The following is a 20,771-nucleotide window of genomic DNA, read 5'->3' as shown; positions in this document are numbered from 1 at the left end:
GAGCAAATCATAACCAGACCATAAAAATCATCCCCCCCCCCCCCCCCCCTTTTGTGACTAGACCTAAAATAATACCATAAGAACACTAAACTAAAATTGAATTCATTTTTTTTTTCCCAACAATGGGGGGCCCTTTTCAGCACTCGACCTGATATTGTCAGAGCCATTTTAAGCAAACTGCAGCAAACACAGATGGAGCCCGAGTTCAGCTTGTCAAGTTTACTTGAAATGGCTGCAGGAACAGACGAAGGGAATTGGCCATGGCAACGGCAACAGGAAGGAAATCAGCCATGATGCTGTGGGTCATTTAAAGCTCTCACAGAAAGGAGAACAACATCTGTGACTTTCATAGTGTGTCACTATGAGTGAAGATGAAAAATGGCCTTGATATTGCCTTAGAGCGAGACCCGGTAGATTTCACTCTTTTCTTAATGTTTACTGTGACTGAGCATGTGATGGACACAGTGACGATATTAGCAATAAGGAGTCTGTCCCAATGTGTATCCTTGTCGAGAATCCAATCTGTGACACACGGAACCACACAAAGCCGACCACACATAAAAATAAAGTTTGTGATGTTCTGTTTTGTTGGTGGTATTTGAATGCTGTTGAAAGTGAACGTTTGTTGTTGTTGTTTTTTTTTTTTTTGTCTCTTGATTACTTGTAAGTATACTGAAACATATACGAAAAGTTTACATACTGTACTTAGAAGGCACTTGGTAACGGATCATAACTATAGGTTAAATTTATTTATAAAGCCCTATACGCCATGTGGCTTGATAACCAAGACGTTAATATCGGTGCTAATGTTCGCTGGTTTGAGCCCTGTGAATTCATCATGGACTTCTTGCTGTTAATTAAACTGTGGACATAAGTATACCGCAAAGTATATTTTCAAGTATATTTATACCTAATAGCAAACTTAAATATACTATAAAGTATAGAAACAATTGCCGCCAATTATACACAGATTTTCGCTATTTGTGGGCCAGCCCTAAATTATGGAGCTCAACTGTAATTATATTGTCCAAAAAAATAACAAGAATGTAAATTCAGGCGGCAACATTTCGCCTGTATGAGTTCCGGACATGTTAAATCTACTTGTTTTGCATAAATGTTGTTCCCAGAATGCATTGTGTGGCGCAGTTAATGACATTATAAGGATGTTAATCCTTGTCATATGTATTTGTGTTCCCAGTAATTCAATGTGTAATATTTTACACGTTTATGTCGGTCTATATTATGTACTAAAAGTATTCAATTTTTTTTGGTAAGGGCTGTTTTGTTGCCGGTCCTTGAATGCTGCATGTTGAAAGTGCACGTTTGTTTTTGCTTGTCTCCTGATTTAGCTGATAGCTAATAGATTTTTACTGTATGTAAACCTTGGAGTGTGTTTCATGATTTATACCATTTGTGTAAAATGTTACTGCACGTATTTATTTACCCATGTGTAGCTATTCAGGTTAGCATGCAAACTGATAGCATTGGTGAGCCTCATATGTGAAGCTGGTTTAACAATTGAGTGCAGTCATTTATGTAACACGGTTTCATAGTTTGTGTACATGTCACAGACGTGATGTTGTTACTTACGTTCATGTTTTTGTTATTTAAGGTAGGGCTCAGTTCCCACCCCGAATGAAGAGCTACTGTAGCATGTTTTATGCACGATACAAAAGGATGTTGAAATGTACAAAGGTAAATGGAGGGGAAATTCAGTCACCGCTTAAAACACAAAATTCACATACAAAATTAATTTGGGTTCGAGTCGTTACACTCCGGACAATTCTGGCAGATTTGAGATTCCAAACTTAAAGCAAAGCGCTGCTGCAGACTCGCGAATCCATCATCGGCAGATAAAACAGATACGTGCATCCTAAGTTCGCTGAGAGCCCGCAACGGGAAGGTAGAGAGCAAGTGTGGGATGGAGGTGTGCAATGGATGTGTTGGGGAAAGATAAGATGGCGTTCTTGGATAATGAAAAATTACACAGGCACCAGCAACCACACACAGAACGTTTAAGGGTGTTTATGGTTGGAGGGAGGGGATGCTAAAAACATTCTACCGTAACAGATGGAGTCACCATATATTCGGTAATCTGATTTGGTAGCTAATTTCATCATCATACTAGCTGTAGGGAAATTGAATAAAACAGAGGAGGAAAGAGGCATGAAGAAGAGGATTATACAATACAGCAATAATGAAATAATATAATAATAACATTCACAACATTCATGTTTCAAGTCTTCAAACACAGGCACAACAATTTATTTTCTGTATTAAAGAGAATATTCCTTTGTAACACCCCTTTGGCCAAATTTCACAACATTTGTCACAGCAAATCGCTAGCATGAAGTTTACAGAAGAGTTTTGAAATAAATCAGCACATGACTTTGGTTGCAAAGGAATCCCTAAGTGAGTAAACAGCCTTCAGAGGCTTGTTTGTTAGCCCATCTGCGCTTTCATGATAATGACCACAATCGCACATCTACAGAGCCTTATAATAAAGCGCACACATATTGCATGGAGGATGATGTACGTTGGTGCTCACATTCTTTTTGCACAATTCTCTGACCGTTTTGAATGCAGCCATAATGCAATATACTTTCATAAAGGGCGGTGCTGTTGTTAAAATGTTTTATTTATTTATTTTATTTTTATTTTTGCTTTGACTTGAGATACGAGCGCTGTATGGTGTTGAACTCAACTCCCCCCAAAACAAGCAGCAACAAGCCGGATAGTGAAAAATTCTCGAAAAAGGAAAATTCAAGCCGTTGATTGCCATTAGGAGTTTAGTGTTAAAATAAACATAACACAAAGATAATTACAGGTTTGGTTCATAAAACAATCGAACACCTACCTTAGAACTGTCTGCCACCTTAACGCAAACATAAAATAAAAAAAAAAGCCATAGATAGTTACAATGAACAGCATCTCTGTCCAGTTGTTAGCAACAGATATTTGAGAACAAACAATGGAGCAAAAACATGTAGCCAGATAATTTATAAATCAACAAAACAATTATTGTATTTAAAAAAACAAATCAAAACAAAGTATCATTTCAAAAATAATGAGCATGAAAGCCGTAAAAAACAATAAACTAAGCTGCGTAACAGCAGCTTCCATTAATGAAGCTATCAAAATATTGGTTTTATTTCACTCCGAAAATAGGAGCTTTTTCAAACACCACACAAACTACCGCTTTAGAAGATTTAGTAATTAATGCGTTGTTTAATGTTGTATGACAAAGTGGTGTAGCTATGGGCCACCTGAGTGTTTTGTTTGTCATTTGCTAATGACTAATTCAGCTTTCCAATGTTATTTTGGGTTCAAGCCTCCTCAAAGGATAAACAAACAAACACGTAGATACAACTGACGTGTATCTTGTCCTCAAGTGCATGAATTGATTAAGTGTAATTGTATTTATGACCCCAATAATCATAAATTCATTGTATGTGATTTGCAATAAAACAGATTGGTAAAGGTGTAATGAGACAAATACAAACAGTGGTACAATAATGAGTAGCCAGTGCAATAAAGCAAGAATTTACTGTAAAATGATGAGAACGTTGACAAAGCAGACCAGAAGGGGAAAGCAACTTTATCTCTGTCCAACTAGATCAATACAAAGTGACAACATGGAAAATAATGGTTTTGGCAACACATGAGGTTTTGTTTTTCGTTTTTTTTTTTTTTTTTTTGGCAGAGTCTATATTGAAGAAGTCAGACAATGGCTCAGTGATGAAAGTTGCTTCTAAGTCTACAAAGAAGTAGGCTCTTGTTCTGGAAATAAAACACTTGCTCATTGCTATTCAACTTAATCAGAAACCACTTTCAAGCCTTTATGATGCCGTGCTTCAGTGGATGGATGGAACAAACATCCGGCTAAGTCTACTAATTGAAAGAAATAGTTTGTTGTCAGCGGCGCTGCATTTGAGGTGTCGATTAGATCAGGAGGAAGTGCAAAAGTATCAGCAAACTGATAAAAGCCAGTTTGGTTACAACGGCATGCTCACAGACACGAGCGGAGCCGTAATCAGTAACACATTCAAATCGTATTGCTCCCTCAGGTCTCTGTAGCACATGGGACGCAGCTACATGTGTCATCCGGCTGCTTTAGAGACTACTTGCCAACAGATGGCCTATTTGAGTTTTATAGTATATCAAGTTGTGCATTTCGCAAAGGGCATTCTGAATTTTATTATTATGGGAACGTACTTTAAAAGACTTACAAATGCGATGAACAATGAACAGACTGAAGCTAATTATTATATTAGGTTATAGGAAACTATAACGCAACACTTGCCGTTTTATTTTCCAATTCATCTTATTTAAATTGACCTTTATCAGCAAATTCTTTGTATGCTGTTTTTCCAATTTCTGTGAAAACCCTTAAAAGCCATTTATATAACCAAATCTGAGCCAGCTCACTAGGGTTTATGTATTCATGAATCAGAAATAATAATAATAATAATAATAATAATAATAATAATAATAATAATAATAATAATAATAATAATTAGGGATGTTCGTTACCACTTTTTTTCAGACCGATACCGATACCAATACGCAGACCCTCAGTACTCACCGATACCGATACCAACTGCCGATACCAGTAGTACAGTTTGACAAATAAATAAAATCACTAAAAGATATTTTTAAACAAATATATTTCCTTTAATTTTGACAAAAAAAACACACACAAAAAAAAAAAAACAGCACAGTCACTGTTCAATAGTCTTAATGCTCAAAATAAAACACAAAAATGCTCTTTTAGTTTAAGATTCACAATTTTGAAGTATTTCCAAACCGGTGAAGTTTTGGTGAAAAACTGCTGCAAGCTAGCGCCAGTTACAGGCAAGGAGGACTCACTTAACGTCTTCCCCCTCTGCCATCGGTCGCTTGTACTCGTCTGCGTCACGAGTACTCGAGTACTTGGAAAAAGGCTGGTATCGGCCCGATACCGATATCTGGTATCGGTACTCGCCCATCCCTAATAATAATAATGCTGTTAATTTAGGACAGCTAGCCTGTGCCATCAACGTTGCATTGCATGGTGGGCTGATACATTGTCAAAGTGTGGTATGTGAGCTCCCTCTAGTGGTAAGCAAAAGTATCACTAGCTAAGTACAGTTTTGTTCTTTAAATTTAAGTTCAATACATTTTAGTAGTGTAAAACCTATTTTAAAATTGGGAAATTGGTTATGATTAAAAGATGTGAATCCTCCTTAATTGAACCAAATCATTTCATTATAAAATTTTGAATTGTAATGTTCCTCTTGTATCAATACGCATCATCACCAACAACCTACAAAATTGCACCAACTTTCCTTCAAGTGTTATTGAAATGCAGTAATGCTGAATATTCTCAAATGTTTAATATTTGATGTTGAGATACAGTAGGACTTAGACAGATGTCAATACAGCCTGTGTGTGGGAGTTCACAGTGACCCATTCAGACCACTGGCGTGTCACTAATTCTTTAATGATCGCACAGTCAATGGTATGCTTGCTGGTTGTCAAGGTGCTAAAGTATTTAAAGTGTCAGGAGCCTTTTGAGTGATCCCGCCGGTGTCTAACCTTGTCCGTGTTGCTCTCCCTCATATGTAGTCACCTCTCATTTTATATTATATTCAACTGCAGGTTTTCCACTCGCAGATAAGTCATTCTAGACTTGGAGGAGTTTTTCTGTCACTCGTGACATTTCAAAAGATCCATGCACAAAATATAGAAACATGCATGTGATTTGTAAATTTTTGTTAAATTTCATCTCTCTTAAAATTTACTTATCCTCATTCCTCCCTCTTGATAACCAATGTGATATTGATATTTAAGTTTTTCTTTTCCCATTTTTCTAATTTATAGCTAATCTTGTTCTTTACCAGTTAGCATAGCAGCTAACACAGCTGCCATGTACTCACAGCAGCATTGGTATGCAAAACCCTTTTAGTTGCAACCTAACCCATTGGAATTGGAGTGATACTCAAATTAATGTAGTATTGTAATCAAAATTCACTTCATTTAATTATTAATGATTTATTCAGCAATGCTTTTAAAAATGTTTTCACTGCCGAGTATGAGGTTTGCTAAAATAGCAAAAAATATCGTGCAACAAATAAAATAGTTCACAAAAAGTTCACCATTAATGTTTGATCAAAGTACGCTTTTATCACCTGTTTTTCTTGAAAACATAAATTCATAAAATAAATGTTTGGCCTTTTTTTTTAATTCTCTCTCAAAAGTCATAGCATCCTAAATTGTCCTCCAATTCTAGAATGACCCTGCTAAGCTTTTTGGATTCACTCAAATTGTTTACATATCCGTCTTCAAACTGTCTGCTGCTAAGTGCTCCCTTTGATTGTAAAAACACGGCTAACACAAGAGGAGGTGAACATGACCACAAAGCAGTGAATGATTTCAGGGAGAGCTGTTGCATTCTAAAAGTGGGAATGTTAACAATTTATAAAATCATCACAAAAAGGGCAAACGCGCATAAGCAAGGTGATCAACGGATTGCTTCACGTAGCACAGTAGTGAGTTTGGTAAAATGGAAATGTTGCTGAAATGAAACTTGATCAAATAGTTTCCTCACAATCTAAAAAAAACAAAAGAAAACAAACAAACACATTTTGGGATGAAGAACAGAACCAAAACCCAAAATGCAGACGTTCAGATATTTTTGCAACAAAGATGCTATTGCAGATGTGACTTGCGAATGTGCACTGTACTGATTAGGAGCACCGGCACATCACTTGCAGAGCAGCTAATCTGTTTATTTCTGCATTTTCACAAGTTTGAGCTTCGTCTGTACCATCTCAGGCAAAATGACTATCAGTGTGCCACAGCCACACACACAAACATGCACCTCTTTTTGAGGCTGGTCCTCCTATCGGGACAAATGTTGCAAAAACCCTTACAAAGCAACACGGCTCTGCTAAAGCCCTTCAGTAATTAGGTGAAGTTGTGCAGAAACAAATTATTAGAATTGTACCACATTTGTAAGTCTATGCATTTAGTACAGACAACAAATATACAATATATGGGCTAGTTGTTCATGACAGGTGCAAACCAACATACAGAGGTGCCAGCGTATCGCAGGCAAAATGAAATTTCATTTTTGTGCTCTTGTAATCATTTTTAAAATGCAGAAGAAAAAATATATTGACATGTAATCTATTCGGTAAAGAAATTTTACAGCCTCTGAAGGATTTAACAGGCTGAACCAATCACAAGAAGGAGTCATGCCGTACTACCTACAAAACCACTTTCAATCTCCGTTTGTCTGGGCCAGTTCAACCTATGTGACAGGCCCTGGCCTGCCCTATAGAAATTGCCGGCATTTCCAAAATTATTGGAGCGATATGTTTGTTTGGCACTTCCACTAACACTTCTGATTCCATCAAACTGTCAAATTAAAAACCCCGATTTTCACCACTTTTACAACTATTGCCACCAGGGCGCACAATCTGTTACACTTACTTACAGTGCGCAAACACATTTGGTATTTTGGATCTTACTAAATCAGGCCCGTAATTACTCATTGGGAAATCTGACCCTGTTAAAGCATCTATAATGTTGTATGAATGGCACCAACAGGTAGATATGCAGGCAGGGGATTTAATAGTTCTTCCTGTTATGACATCAGGCATCGCTGGCAAAGATTGACTAATAAATATAACATATGAAATACATAATTTGGGGGCAAATGAAGTGGAAATCGATAACTTCCCACAACACGCTTGATGGTCTCTTGGCAATTATTTGTATATGCCGCAATATGTGCCTCATTGCTGTAGTATAAAAGGTGATTTTCAACAGAGAAACAAAATTTTAGTGTGAACAGCAGATGTTAATGACAGTGAAAACTGCAAATGCACAGCAGATCTGCTTTAAACGATTGAGTTTAATGTTGTTTACAAACTTTAAACATGGCTATTAAACCCTCCTAGACTTTATCTTGCTTTTGATGTTTCCACATGGGATTCATAAGCATGTGAGAAAGCGTGCTTCAAGTTTATGCAGCTGACTATAATGTAAGTGTCTGGATTTGTGAGAGGACTAACATTGCCTTCTACCAAACTGACCTAACAGGCGCCTTCTGTGACAAACCTACTTTAATTCGTGAAGATGATAGATGTGGGATGTAAAAGATAAACCAGGTGTGAAAAAAAGAAAAGAAAAGTTGTTTCATAGAACAGGTGCACATTGTATTAACAGGGACACTAAGAAAGTTGAAAGCAGTAAGGGAGGTGTTGGAGTGTATAATAAACTAATCTGCTCCCACCAGCTGGAGCACTTGGCAGCTCAGTCTGACAAGCTTCAGCTTCCCTCTTTAAAACATCTTGAACGATGATTTCCTTTCCTCGCAGCCTGAAATAATTCTGCCTTGGACAAATCCCAAACAGGCATGCTTCTTCACGTCTGTTGAACGTTTTAGAGCTTCTTGGCACCGCCAATTTTAACTCTGTTTTCATTCACAGAAAGACGAGATCAGCTTTTGAACAAATTATGTTCAAATATTTAATCACATGTAAGAGCTGTCCGTTGTATAAATGCGCCGGAGAATTTATTTCATCGTTGTTCACGCAATGAAACGCTTTTGCTGGGAATACTTTTGTATTTGAACTACTTGTGTGGTTAACCCTCGAAAACCGGCCCGTCTCTGGCATTTTGCATTGTTTTTATGCATTTCTTGGCATTGTGGTTGTTTTAAATACACATGTTGCTCTTTGAATGTACACATGTTGAACACATATTGATCAATTATACAATACAAATTAACTCATTCAATCCCAGAAGCATGTAAACATGTGTTATTAATACTTCACTCCCAAAACATGATTACACTTTACACTTTGTTTACAATTTATTTTTACATTTGTTTTATTTATTTATTTATTTTATTTTATTTATTTATTTATTTATTTATTTATTATTTATTATTTTTGTAATGCAAGAGCATGCAGAAGGCTTTGATGTAGCTTCCGACATGGAGAGGTGGCTTAAAGCAGTGGTAGTTATTAAAAAACGGCCAACAGGTGGCAGCAGAGTATAAGCGATAAACCAGGACTTGTTGCAACAAGCTCTTTTTGCCAGTGTTTTCACCAGGAATGTGACTATTGATGAAATTTAGCTATATTCTAATGCTAATTTCAGCAAACCAGAAACAGATACAAATATATTTTTTTCCTGATGAAAGAAGAGATTGTAATATTTCTTTTGGTAGGTTCCATGTTTTTATGGCAAAATAACAAAATATTCTGTGGGCCTTGCAAAATCAGTCAAAATCCAGTAAAACAGCCGGGAGCAAAGGGGGTTGCTTCTATGAAAATGGCTGCTTGGAGTGAATGAGTTAATATGAACTGGTTGTTTTAAGTATCATTATGGAATTAAAGCACTACTATAGCATATTACTTATATCAATATTCATGTTTGAGCCTGCGTGCCACAAACCGCACCTTCAAAGTCAAACGCCATAAAAGTTATACAGTTTGGTATTCAATCAAATTAAAAGGAAAAAAGTGCCTGAAGTTCAGCAGAAATCATAATGACATCACACAAGGTTGTCATCGTAACTCACAAGACCCCCAAGCAGATCACATGAAACTTCAGATTAGTGCAAATCTTAATAAGTATTCCCACCACTACGTTGTGGCACATTAGGTGTGCTGCGAGAAATCATTAGGTGCACCACGGGAAATAATCCAATTCCCTTTAATAGGTTCAAAACATTATTTATTCACTACAAATAATGTATAATTGCTCACCTATCTATGACAGTGACAGGCAGAACCATTAAAGAACCTGATGTGATTCATACAACAGAATAATAGCTTTGTGCTCAAGTAAGCAAGCTCAGTTCCACACTAAGTAAATGTGTGATTAAAATGAGGCAAAAAACAAAACAAAACATTATTATTACACTTTATTTACTCATTGGTGGTTTCTTGTGAGATTTTGGGGGACAACAGCCTTAAAGGATTAAAGCCACATGTTTATTTTGTTTTTTTCAATTACGGAGTTTGTGAGGTTCTTTTTCTATTTTTTTTTTGTGATGCCACAAAAGATGGGAACCAATGATGGCAAAGAGGAGAAAGAAGTGCAACTGGACACATCATTTGGGAAAGCTGTAGATATGTTTTAAAAAAAAAATCACAGCAAAATACTCCCATTAAAGCGAAAGTGAATGCATCAAGGCTTGCTAATAGTGCCTGAAAAGTTACTCCACAGTGCACGGGAGGTAAAACACAGTGTGTCTTGATTAATTGAAATACTTAACATGTCATTAAGAATGATTTATTTCATTAATTTGTAAGGTTCAAACGAATTTGGTAATGTGGCTGAGAATCAATTATTTGAGACGGTAGCACAACAAAGATAACGGATGGGTTGAGGTTGAATACATATAACTGTGCTAACTACTTGATTAGTTAGGTTCAACAGCAGAAGTATAAATGTGATAGCACACCACGCAATACACAAGTCTTAATGTTTTCTCTTTTAAGCCTGATGCCGCGCATTTGTGCGCAAAAAGGGCCCTTGTCAGCGAGCATCGATTTTCTCAGTGCAACTATATAGCGCCTAAAGATTCCTGCAGGCGCAGCATGTAATATGAGACAAGTTTTCTTTTACCCACAACAATCAATTTTGCTTTGCCGAGCTCTCTAGTCAGGATGCGGCCAGCCTAAGTACCCGTCTCCTCCGGCACACACCCTCCCATAACCTCAACCCTCAACAAAAGCTTTCAGTGTAATCAAAAACATATCGGACTAGAGCCCAGCCAATCTAATAACGTCCAGATAAGTCAGTGTGACTACCGAACAGTGTCATCCGCGGCCAGGCTGTATGCATGGAGCGGCAGTCACAGCAGAAAGGCCAATAAATCAGAGAAATCACTTTGATCTTCAATTCCCGAGGAGGATGATCCACATTGCCATTCCCTCTGCGCTATCGGTTTTACAGATTGAACTTGGAGCAGGGGCCTCACTTGAAAAGGAGTCAGCGTTTTCTGCCTTATAAAAGGGATAACAGCAACACAACAGATCATATAAATGAAGACATGCTGCTAAATTGACAATAATCCTAAAATGTATTGGTCTCATCTTGTTACGCTGAAAGCGTGGGGCCTAATGGCTCACTTAGAGGCATATCTTTCCCATTTTAGGAGACAGTTCCACCAAATCATTTACTGTAATGAAAACAAATGAATGGACTGCTTTGATGGAGATAATAAACCTCAGCTCAAGTCTAAGATAACTGCACTCATTCATCGATGGAAGGTGCATTAATCCGACTGAATTCAAAGAAGCACATAACATACAAGGGGCCTTTCTTTCTTTCTATCTATCTATCTATCTATCTATCTATCTATCTATCTATCTATCTATCTATCTATCTATCTATCTATCTATCTATCTATCTATCTATCTATCTATCTATCTATCTATCTATCTATCTATCTATTATTAAGGTTCCACAATATATTGAAATAAAATGGCAATATCGCGATATTGGCCCATGCAATATGCATATCGCAAAGACATACAATAAGTTTCCTATGGAATTTTTACCTGAATTTGACCAGTAAGCCACAAACTCAAATGTGCATCGCCATCCAAAAGTTGAAAATTTTTTGTGTAATTACAATTAACTAAGAATGCATAGAGCTTGCTCATTTTGACACATGAAAAAAGTAATTCTTTCTGTAGATAATAATTTCATCAACCGTTATTTCTTGAAATACATGTTAAATATCACAACAATACCGATATCGCTATATTCAATAACTAATACTATATCACATATTTTTCCAAGCCCTAAAAAATAAATAAATAAATACAGATGCATTCAATGTTCTAGTGTACCGAATGCTGTGGCTTGGAGTGAATATTTTTGAAGAGAAACAAATCAAGTTAGCTCTGGTCATTCCTTACCTGCAGCCACTGTGACTGGTCACTACGTCCTGCCGTCCAAGCATTAACTTTGCCCTGCTTGTCCAAACGGGCTTTTCCAGGCTCCCAAGTGAACATGTCCATGTTGAGCGTCCTGAAGATGGAGGAGGCTGTGACCTGGTAGTCCTGGACGTGACCCGACTTCATCCCCAATGGTTCAGAGCAACCTGGAGAGAACAATCGCAAGATTTCGTTTGCTTTCTGATTGCCCGATTGTATTTTACACATTGCAAATACAGAATAAAGGAGCTGAGTTTGTGATCAGCTCACTCACCTGTTACCTCACATCCAAGCAGTTCCATGCGTAAGGTACAGTGCCTTCTGCACACTTGGGGATAAATGCGCACAAACTGGGCTTCAATTGGTGGGGTGAAGGAGTTGGCTGATGGAGCATTGTTATCGACATTTCCTCTGAAAATCTGTTGCAGGAGTTGGAAAAAAATAACACATGGAGGTGACGAGGGTGCTGAAACAGATCAGTTTTACCATTATTTAGCAGCCTATCTGGCACCATGTCTCTGGTGTCTACTCAACATGAGGTAAATTACTGTCCTTCAAGGTCAATGAGCTCAAAGTACAACGAAAATAGACAATTTCCCGCACTATTTGAGCCGGTGATTCATAAGAAAAGTGGTGTATTTTAAATTAGTCCTCCAATTATATAACTATTCCTTCTGAGTTGTTCCATCCAAAGGGTCGGAGAACAAAACTACGTTATCGAAGGACTTATGCACCGTGAAATGGTAGAGTCACCCAACTTTCACATTCACTGTAAATTGTTTTTTAATTGATGAGAAAATGTGCTTGTAAATGTCACTGTACTTTGTTTTAAGTGTCCAGCTACGATGTCACATTGGAGTGCTATCTTTCAGAATCTTGGAATTGTTTTTAGTTTTTTCATCTTTGCATGATATGTCCTACTTTCTTAGTGGTCATTGAATGCACCTCATCCAAGGAAAGTGTGACATTGACAAGTGTTTTTTGTGTGTCCTAGCTATGCAGCTATTAACTCTTTGACTGCCAAAAACGTTTAATAACGATCAGTAATATCACCACGTATATTGCCATAAACGTTAAATAACGTCAACAATTTTTGTATTTTTTTATTTTTCCTCAGTGCAACGTCTAAGTGCAGCGCTGCCTGGTGAATGGGTTGTGGAATCTAAAACACTCTAAACTATGGCCAGGAGATGGAAGCATTGTATCTCTTTTTCGTCAATGGTCAAAGCCTCTGTCATATCAAAGTTTTTCTTTGATAACGTGTGGCAGTAAAAGAGTTAATATTTTTGTATTTTCGCTTATCCCACTCCAATGGCCTAATTTCAAATGGTGATTACTAAAGAACGGAATAAGGTAGAAACATGAAAGAATGGAATCCAATCTTTCATATGGTATCCACCATATTTATGTCATCATACCGCACAATATTCTGTTTGCTTTGAAAGATGAGTGAAAATGCTCCAAATCGACTGGCACCGTTGGGGTTTTTGGGTTAATGTTTGGCAGTCAAAGAGTTTAATAGCAAATATATGATACATGTGAAATGCATGGTGTCGGTGCGTTGCTGATTATTTTTTCTATGTGCTATTATGAGCTATAATAATTCCAGTCTGTGTCCAGACTTTTTGCCCAGTAGTCTTCATTTTACAAGTTTTGGAGTTCAGGGTTATCCGGAGCATGGCCCAATATAGGACAGGGGTATTGTGCTGTCAGGAATGACAGAGTGCTTTGTGACCTATTTGGTTTCTCTTCATCCATAAATAGTATAAAACTTCTATATAAAAATCATAAAAGTCAAGAGGCTGAGGGGTAGCAAGATAAGTGCAGTGTGTGCTAGTTAATTAAACAGCAATCTCAGCTTGTCCTCTGCCCTGCCCTTGACTGAGTGCACAGCTTCTTACTGCTGTGTGTAGCTTAAACAATGGCGAGACTGCACATGGTTGTTTACACCTGTGTTTTGTGTGAGTGTGTGCATCTCACCATGTCGTCATCCTTGCCCTTCACTTTGTATGTTCTCCATGTCTTCCCATCCTCACTGTAAGCCACTTTGTATGACTTGACATACTCTGGGCTGCCAATTCGCTTTGCACCCTGGGTAATTAGGCCCGTGACCCTCATTCGCCTCTGCAGGTTAATCTGTAGGAATGAGGAGAAGAAGAAGAAGAAGAAGAAGAAGAAGAAGAAGAAGAAGAAGAAGAAGAAGAAGAAGAAGAAGAAGAAGAAGAAAACAAATCATGCAAATACCAGTAATGACAGTTTTCTCAGGGACTGTGCATGTGCACCAATTTAAATCATACAAATCAATTCAGCTTCTTGAATCTGGCTTGTCAGGGCCATCCATCTTTTTCAGAAAGTCTGTGATCAGATAAAACATTTAATCAATCCTCCCCATTCCAAAGCCATCTCTGTGTAGACTACCGATATGGTGCCATGTAAATTGCCAAAGGAGACGAGTTAAAGAGAAGAAAGTGATCAATGCTTCAATACTCTGTGTTAGGAGCACACAAAGCAAGATCATTATCAGTGCATAACAGATGTATTGCACACATGGTTTTTCTTTGGCAGCCATGCTAATTAAATAGCTTTTCAAAGTTAAACAGGATTTAGCAAAATTGAATTTACTGAAAATGGTTAGATGATCTTTTTGTTCCATTTATTGATTTTTGCATTACATAGACAAAGAAAAAACAAGCAAAACAACCATACACATCCATATTACTCAATGCCATAGCAACTCTATTGCACATATTTACAGTCATTTCCATGTTGAGTGTACTTGAATTAAATGGAAAGTTGAATGTGTCATGACCTTTATTGCACTTTTATTGCACACACAACTAAAAATTGATTATAAGTATGCAAATAATTCATTTCCACCTTCAAACATATTACTTATATTGGCATAGAGATTCAACATGAAATGACAATGAGCAACCATTGCTCCATACACCGCAAACTACTCAAATTCATATAATGCTTCATTTGAAATTCAGACAAATAAAACAACAAAGTTCATTCATACTTTGATATTCACCTGCAACAAGGATACCCACAAGACTGACGGCATTCAGAGGCCTGTTACTGAGTTTATTATTATCATTATTCAGTGCTGCCTTTTGAGGTGTTACAGGTACTGATAATAAACCAGAACTGCACACCAAAGTCCTCATCCGGAGAGAGAGTGAGTTACTTACAAATATTATCCAGCTTCAAATTTCTTATGTTTTATAACTGAACTTAAAATGGGACCATTTCTAAGATCCCATTCACAAAGTATGAGATCATATTCAGAACAGTTGGTAATACCAGTGAATTAAACGATTTCCAAGTGTAATTTGGTGCGAAAGGTCCAATGTAGATTGCCCATTCAGTCAATGCAAGAAGTTGCGATAAGACTAACCAATCATTTTATTCCTTTATCACAAGCCTTGTCTACATTGTGAATGTGGAACGATATTGTGAGCTACAATGGTTCTATTGTACACGACTTTCTTGCAGTTTTAACACAAGGCTCAATAACACATCTTTTCTTTCTGCAAACTTAAAGCAACTTATAAAGTTAATTATACATAAGGACACTACTTAGAGCCACCAAGCTGTAGTGACCCACTCTTTCCCACTCGGGGCATTTCTCCTTTCACTTCCTGTCCACAGAGACATATACTTCCTTCACTAATTAGAAGCTCTGTTACTAAAAGGCCACCGCCAAGGTAATTGGGGTGATCCTTCACATTTTTAATGAGCACTCAGAAACACACCTCTGACACTTCAGTACTAATAGTGATGCATATATTTGTTTGAGTGAGGCGTCTTTGGAGGCATCCTGCTGAGACAGTCTACAGATTTGACCCAGTTTGAAGGAAACATTTGTCACATTCAGGGACAATTAACCTAAATTTGTCAGTTTTTTTGTTGTTGTTTTTTTTTTTGGTATGGGACTATTTATCTTACTATTTATCTGCATGATTAATAAAAATTATATATACAATAATTGAACAAGTAAAAAAAAATCAGCACCAATAAATTACATCTTTTAACACTTTACATGTTAGAACTGGAGTAGGAGAAATAAAACCCGACCACTTAGTCTCTAAATAGTTATCTGCTAATATCATATTACTTAAATAACAGGACATGCATTTATTTACCTGTACAATATACTTATGTATGACTATATCCAAGTAAGTAAGACCCATATATTGACCTGCGATTATGGGCCGTGCACAATATTCAACAAATTTTCTGTGTATATTTGTGTGATGTACACAACAATGGTTGCATCAGGAAGGGAATCAGGGTTATAACTTTGCCAAATATTTCGAAGCGTGCATCATAAAATTCCACACCAAATCGGTCCTGAGGAGAGGTGGAAAGTGCGTTCTTAGAAAGAAAAAGAAAAGGAAAGCAACGATTCTAGACCTTAAAGCAGGGACTTTGAATGTCGGGACTATGACAGGAAAAGCTAGGGAGTTGGTTGGCATGATGATTATGAAACTGGTAGATATATTGTGTGTTCATGAGACCAGGCGGAAAGGCTAGATGCTTAGGGGCATGGTTTAAATTCTTTTACCATGGTGTAGGTGGGAATATAAATGGAGCAGGGGTTATTTTAGTATAAGGAAGAACTAAGAATGTTCTGGAAGTGAAAATAGTGTGAAATTGAAGGTGTTATGTATAATCTAATTAGTGGTTATGCCCCTCAGATAGGATTTTAACAAAAAGAAGAGAAAGATACATTCTAGAAGGTGCTAGATAAAATAGTTCTGAGTAACCCAGGTGGAGTGAGAATCTAGTTTGGTGCAGATTGTAATTGACTTGTTGGTGAAGGAAACGGGGATAATGAAGAAGCCCTGTAAATTTGGTACCCGGGAGAGGAACTTGGAAGGACAGAGGGTAGTGTATTTTGCAACAAGAGCGCAGGTAGAAACAACTAACTCTAAGGTAGTGTGGTCGGGGAGAGTGTAGCTAGACAGCATATGATGGTGGTGTGTAAGATACTGTAACTCGGTTGGAGGTGAGGAAGATTAAGAAGAGAAACACAGAACAGAGAGAGCCCTGTGATAGAAGCTGAGAAAGGAAGAGTGTTGTGCAGCTTTTCAAGAAGCGGTGAATCAGGCTCTCTGTGGGCAAGAGAAACTTCAGAAGTACTGGACCACTACAGTCAAGGTGATCCAAGAGACAGACAGGAGCGTACGGGGAGAATCGAGACTTAGTGGTGGAATCAGAAAGTGCAGGCACACATACAAGGAAAGAGGATGTGCAGCAGGTTAGTCTGATTAAAGCTGAGATGAAAATATGTTAACTGGTGCCAGAAGGAGGAGGAGGCTACAAGAGATAGCGAGGGTGGATGACTTAAATACTTAGGGTCAACAGTCCAGAGCAACGTTGAATGAGGAAAGGAGGTGAAGAGACTGATTCAAGGAAGTTGGAGGAAAATGGCAGGTGTGTTGTGAGATAGATGTTTCTGCTATGATGTACTGATTCGAGACAATGGCACTGAAGAAACGACAGGAAGCAGAACTGGAGGTGGCGGATATGAAGATGTTGTGGTTTTATTTTGGTGTGGCCAGGATAGATAATGATTAGAAATGAGCTCATAAGATGGTTTTGGGGAAAAAGAAAGCTCAGTCGACTTAGATGCTTTGGAGAGATCCAGAGGAGAGATAGTTCGTATATTGGTAGGAGGGTGATGAAGATGGAGTTGCCGGGAAAGAGAGCGAGAGGAAGACCTAAGAGAGGTTTGATGGATGCAGTGAGGGAAGACATGAGGGCAGCTGGTGTTTGAGAGGATGACACGATGTGGTGACCCCAAACACAACAAGCAGAATGAGGAAAGAGAACGAAGAGACTCTAATGAACAGCAATCTTTGAAATGTGCTTTGTCATTAGGTATTGTGTTAGATTTTCATTATATTAAATTTTGCATACTCATTTTACATTAATTGGATCACATATTCAGTGTTGCTTGCTCTCTCATTTACAGGTACAGTGATACCTCGGTTTACGACCTTAATTGGTTCCCAGAGAGTGTGTGTAAACCGAACATTTATTTCCCATAAGAAACCATTAAAATGAGAATAATCCGTTCCCAGGTCCCTATAAAACATAATTTTCTACTAAATAAGCCTTAAAACTACACAAAAATATACCTTATTTTATGTATAATAAATGTGCTATTGTATTGTAATTAAAGAAATAAATTGTACTGTATAATAAAGTCGTTTTATTTTACTTTGTGATGGTAGTTCTTAAGGATAGTAGCAATGGTAGACTTACTTCATTCGCGAGCGTTTCACCGCGTAGAGTGTTTATGGAACGGTTGTCGCTCATTCGCACTTTCGTGCTCACCGGAGCAGAGGAGGTGTGTCCCTTGGTGAACAAGGAAGTGGAGCACTTTAGAGAGTCAACAAAAAGTGAGCACCGCCAACTACTTTCACCTCTTTCCTGGGACTAAACAGCCGTGGCACGATTTTCTCCTTTTTTGAGGTACGTGATGGCACTTTCGCTTTTTTTAGTGGCGCGAACTCCATTGACTACAATGCAAACGCGCCGCCGAATCGCCGTCCCTCGCTGGTAAGCATTAGGCTTAACACTAGCCTGTGGTGGGGTCTTTTTCGGTCCCATAATAGCAAAAGTACACTCAAAATGTCTGTCAAACACAAACCGCGTCCGCAACATAAGAAAGGGGGTGACGAACTGGGACGCCGTGAGCGTGCGTCAGCTTCTCGTGGCCGCCACCGTGGTGCTGTTCGACCGCGTGGTTTGGTTCGTCCGCCGAAAAGTAGTTCGTCAGCCGAGACTAAATTTTCGCGAATTTAATGTTCGTGAGGCGAAAAGTTCGTGAGTTGAAGCGTTCGTGAGCCGAGGTATCACTGTATTCATTAATACATTTTTATCAACGGGCATTTGGTACTAGAGACGGTTTCAAATGTAATGATTTTTTTAATCATTTTAAAACCTGAAAAATACATACAATTTGATTAATCTCATTTAAAATAGTCAAAAATTGTATTTAAAATGGTATTGAGACAGTGCAGTGGTGATTCATTGGCACTGTTGTCTCAGAGCATCAAGCATTTAATTTCAACTTCAGGCCTTTATTTTTGCGGAATTTTCAATATCAAACCTCTGCTTGAGTTCTTCTGTCCCACTGTCATATATATGTTTTATGTATGTCAAAATCAGCAGGGAGATGCTCCAACTCCCGTGACTGCACAGAATAAACAGTAAGGAAAATGGATGGATGGAATATGAATGGTAATATTTCAAAATAGAGTGATACTGTGAGATACAAGTTGTGCTGTGACCACACTCGTAAGTCAAATCACTCAAATCTCAAAACATCATTTCATTTAATTGGCAATTGAATGAATGAACATGTCATTCAGCTGTTCAATCCTCCTCTCCAAAAACAAAATTATTAAAAATAATAATTTAAACAGAATGAAATTATTTTTTGCTATTTTGCTACTGGACATGTTGAACATGGACATCTGTGCATTTCAGATGTCTCAGTTTATCACAGAAGATAAAGAATATATGACAGTAAGCAGTTTTATATTTAGTGTCAAAATGTTCTTGTAAACCATTTGTGTTCAAAAATCAGATTATATATATGTGTTTTCCATTATATGTTAGCATTAGCATTAGGCTGCTAGCAAACTAAAGCATAGATTCAAGCTTGAGAAACAAACACTGTATATTATTCCTTCTTGTAAGCAACAAATATCAAAGAATACCGGGCATGAAAGGGCTGAATTATGAAATGAAAATTCTTTAGCAAATCTCATTATGGAATTGGTCCATTCTTTGTTGTAATGTGGAAAGTACACAAAGACTGAAATCATCTGCATAGAATCGAGAGTCGTAAACAATATTCCCTTTTACAGCACACACGCACAGCATATGTCGATGTGTGTCTATTATTACATTAACTGTTTAACATCTTTTCAATTATGTATGGACTTTCACAGGCGCTTTGGGCTTTTTCATTCCCCCAACAGTGCCAGTTGAAACCATATTTTGCTGATATTGGTCAGACCTGCAGTATATTTCCCTGGAGTGTTCAAATGCATTTTTATGTGAGCTAGTTGTAGAAAAGACTGTTGAGAGAGAGAGGTAAAAAATGACACTCACACTGCATGGATGTGTGAAGAGAAACAAGTGCATGAACCAACACAAACAAACAGTGCATTGCAAGCTTGTAGGCAACACTGTGATGTATTATTCAAAGTCTGTTTCTTTTGTGATTCATTTGTTGAGGTTCAGAGGAAAAAGCTCCACTGACTAGCTCCCAGAGATGCACACTGCACCAGAAACAAGACTTTCCAATAGCCGGAAGAATCTGATCTCTTCACAGACGAGGTTGTCTGTCATCTGTCAGTATTACCTGCGTCACATTATACACATCCAAATACAGTCTGTCAAATCGTTTTATAATAGAAAAGCAGCCCCCGAATAATCCCAAACCACTGATACAACTGCACAGGTCTGCTCATGTCCCAATTATCTGAACCCACATGTAGAAACACACAATGCCTACAGCTTGCTCCTCAACATCCCACATGACATCATTAAAGCCAAACAAACCGCCTGAATGTTTAATGTCCTGTTCTCCTCAACCTCTGCATGTGCCAAGCACCTCGTCTCTCGTTAATGTTGCTTTTGCCTCGTGCTTTTCTTCTACAAAATCCCCTTTTTCTTTTGTGTCTCATTTGTCTCGAGGTACCATTTCTGTTTCTCCACTGTACAATCTGGATGATAGAGACATGTTAGATTGTTGCACTAAAGGGTTTCGGAATATGGGAGTTGAGACAAACTTGG

The 20,771-nt window shown here is 37.8% G+C and overlaps 1 protein-coding gene across 3 annotated transcripts in view; it reads right to left on the bottom strand.

Annotated features, from left to right (window-relative positions):
• Positions 1-20,771, bottom strand: part of edil3a (EGF-like repeats and discoidin I-like domains 3a) — a 91,530-nt gene that overhangs the window by 17,266 nt on the left and 53,493 nt on the right. For all 3 annotated transcript variants that reach the window (XM_077522483.1, XM_077522484.1, XM_077522485.1), the window contains 3 exons: positions 13,929-14,084; positions 12,223-12,367; positions 11,931-12,115 (listed from right to left, as the gene is read on the bottom strand). In XM_077522483.1, coding sequence (XP_077378609.1) covers positions 11,931-12,115; positions 12,223-12,367; positions 13,929-14,084 — 486 coding nt within the window. The remainder of the gene's footprint in view (positions 1-11,930; positions 12,116-12,222; positions 12,368-13,928; positions 14,085-20,771) is intronic.

This window comes from Festucalex cinctus, chromosome 5 (genome assembly GCF_051991245.1).
Source record: "Festucalex cinctus isolate MCC-2025b chromosome 5, RoL_Fcin_1.0, whole genome shotgun sequence".
Lineage (NCBI taxonomy): Eukaryota > Metazoa > Chordata > Actinopteri > Syngnathiformes > Syngnathidae > Festucalex > Festucalex cinctus.
This window is presented reverse-complemented; position numbering and strand designations above follow the sequence as displayed.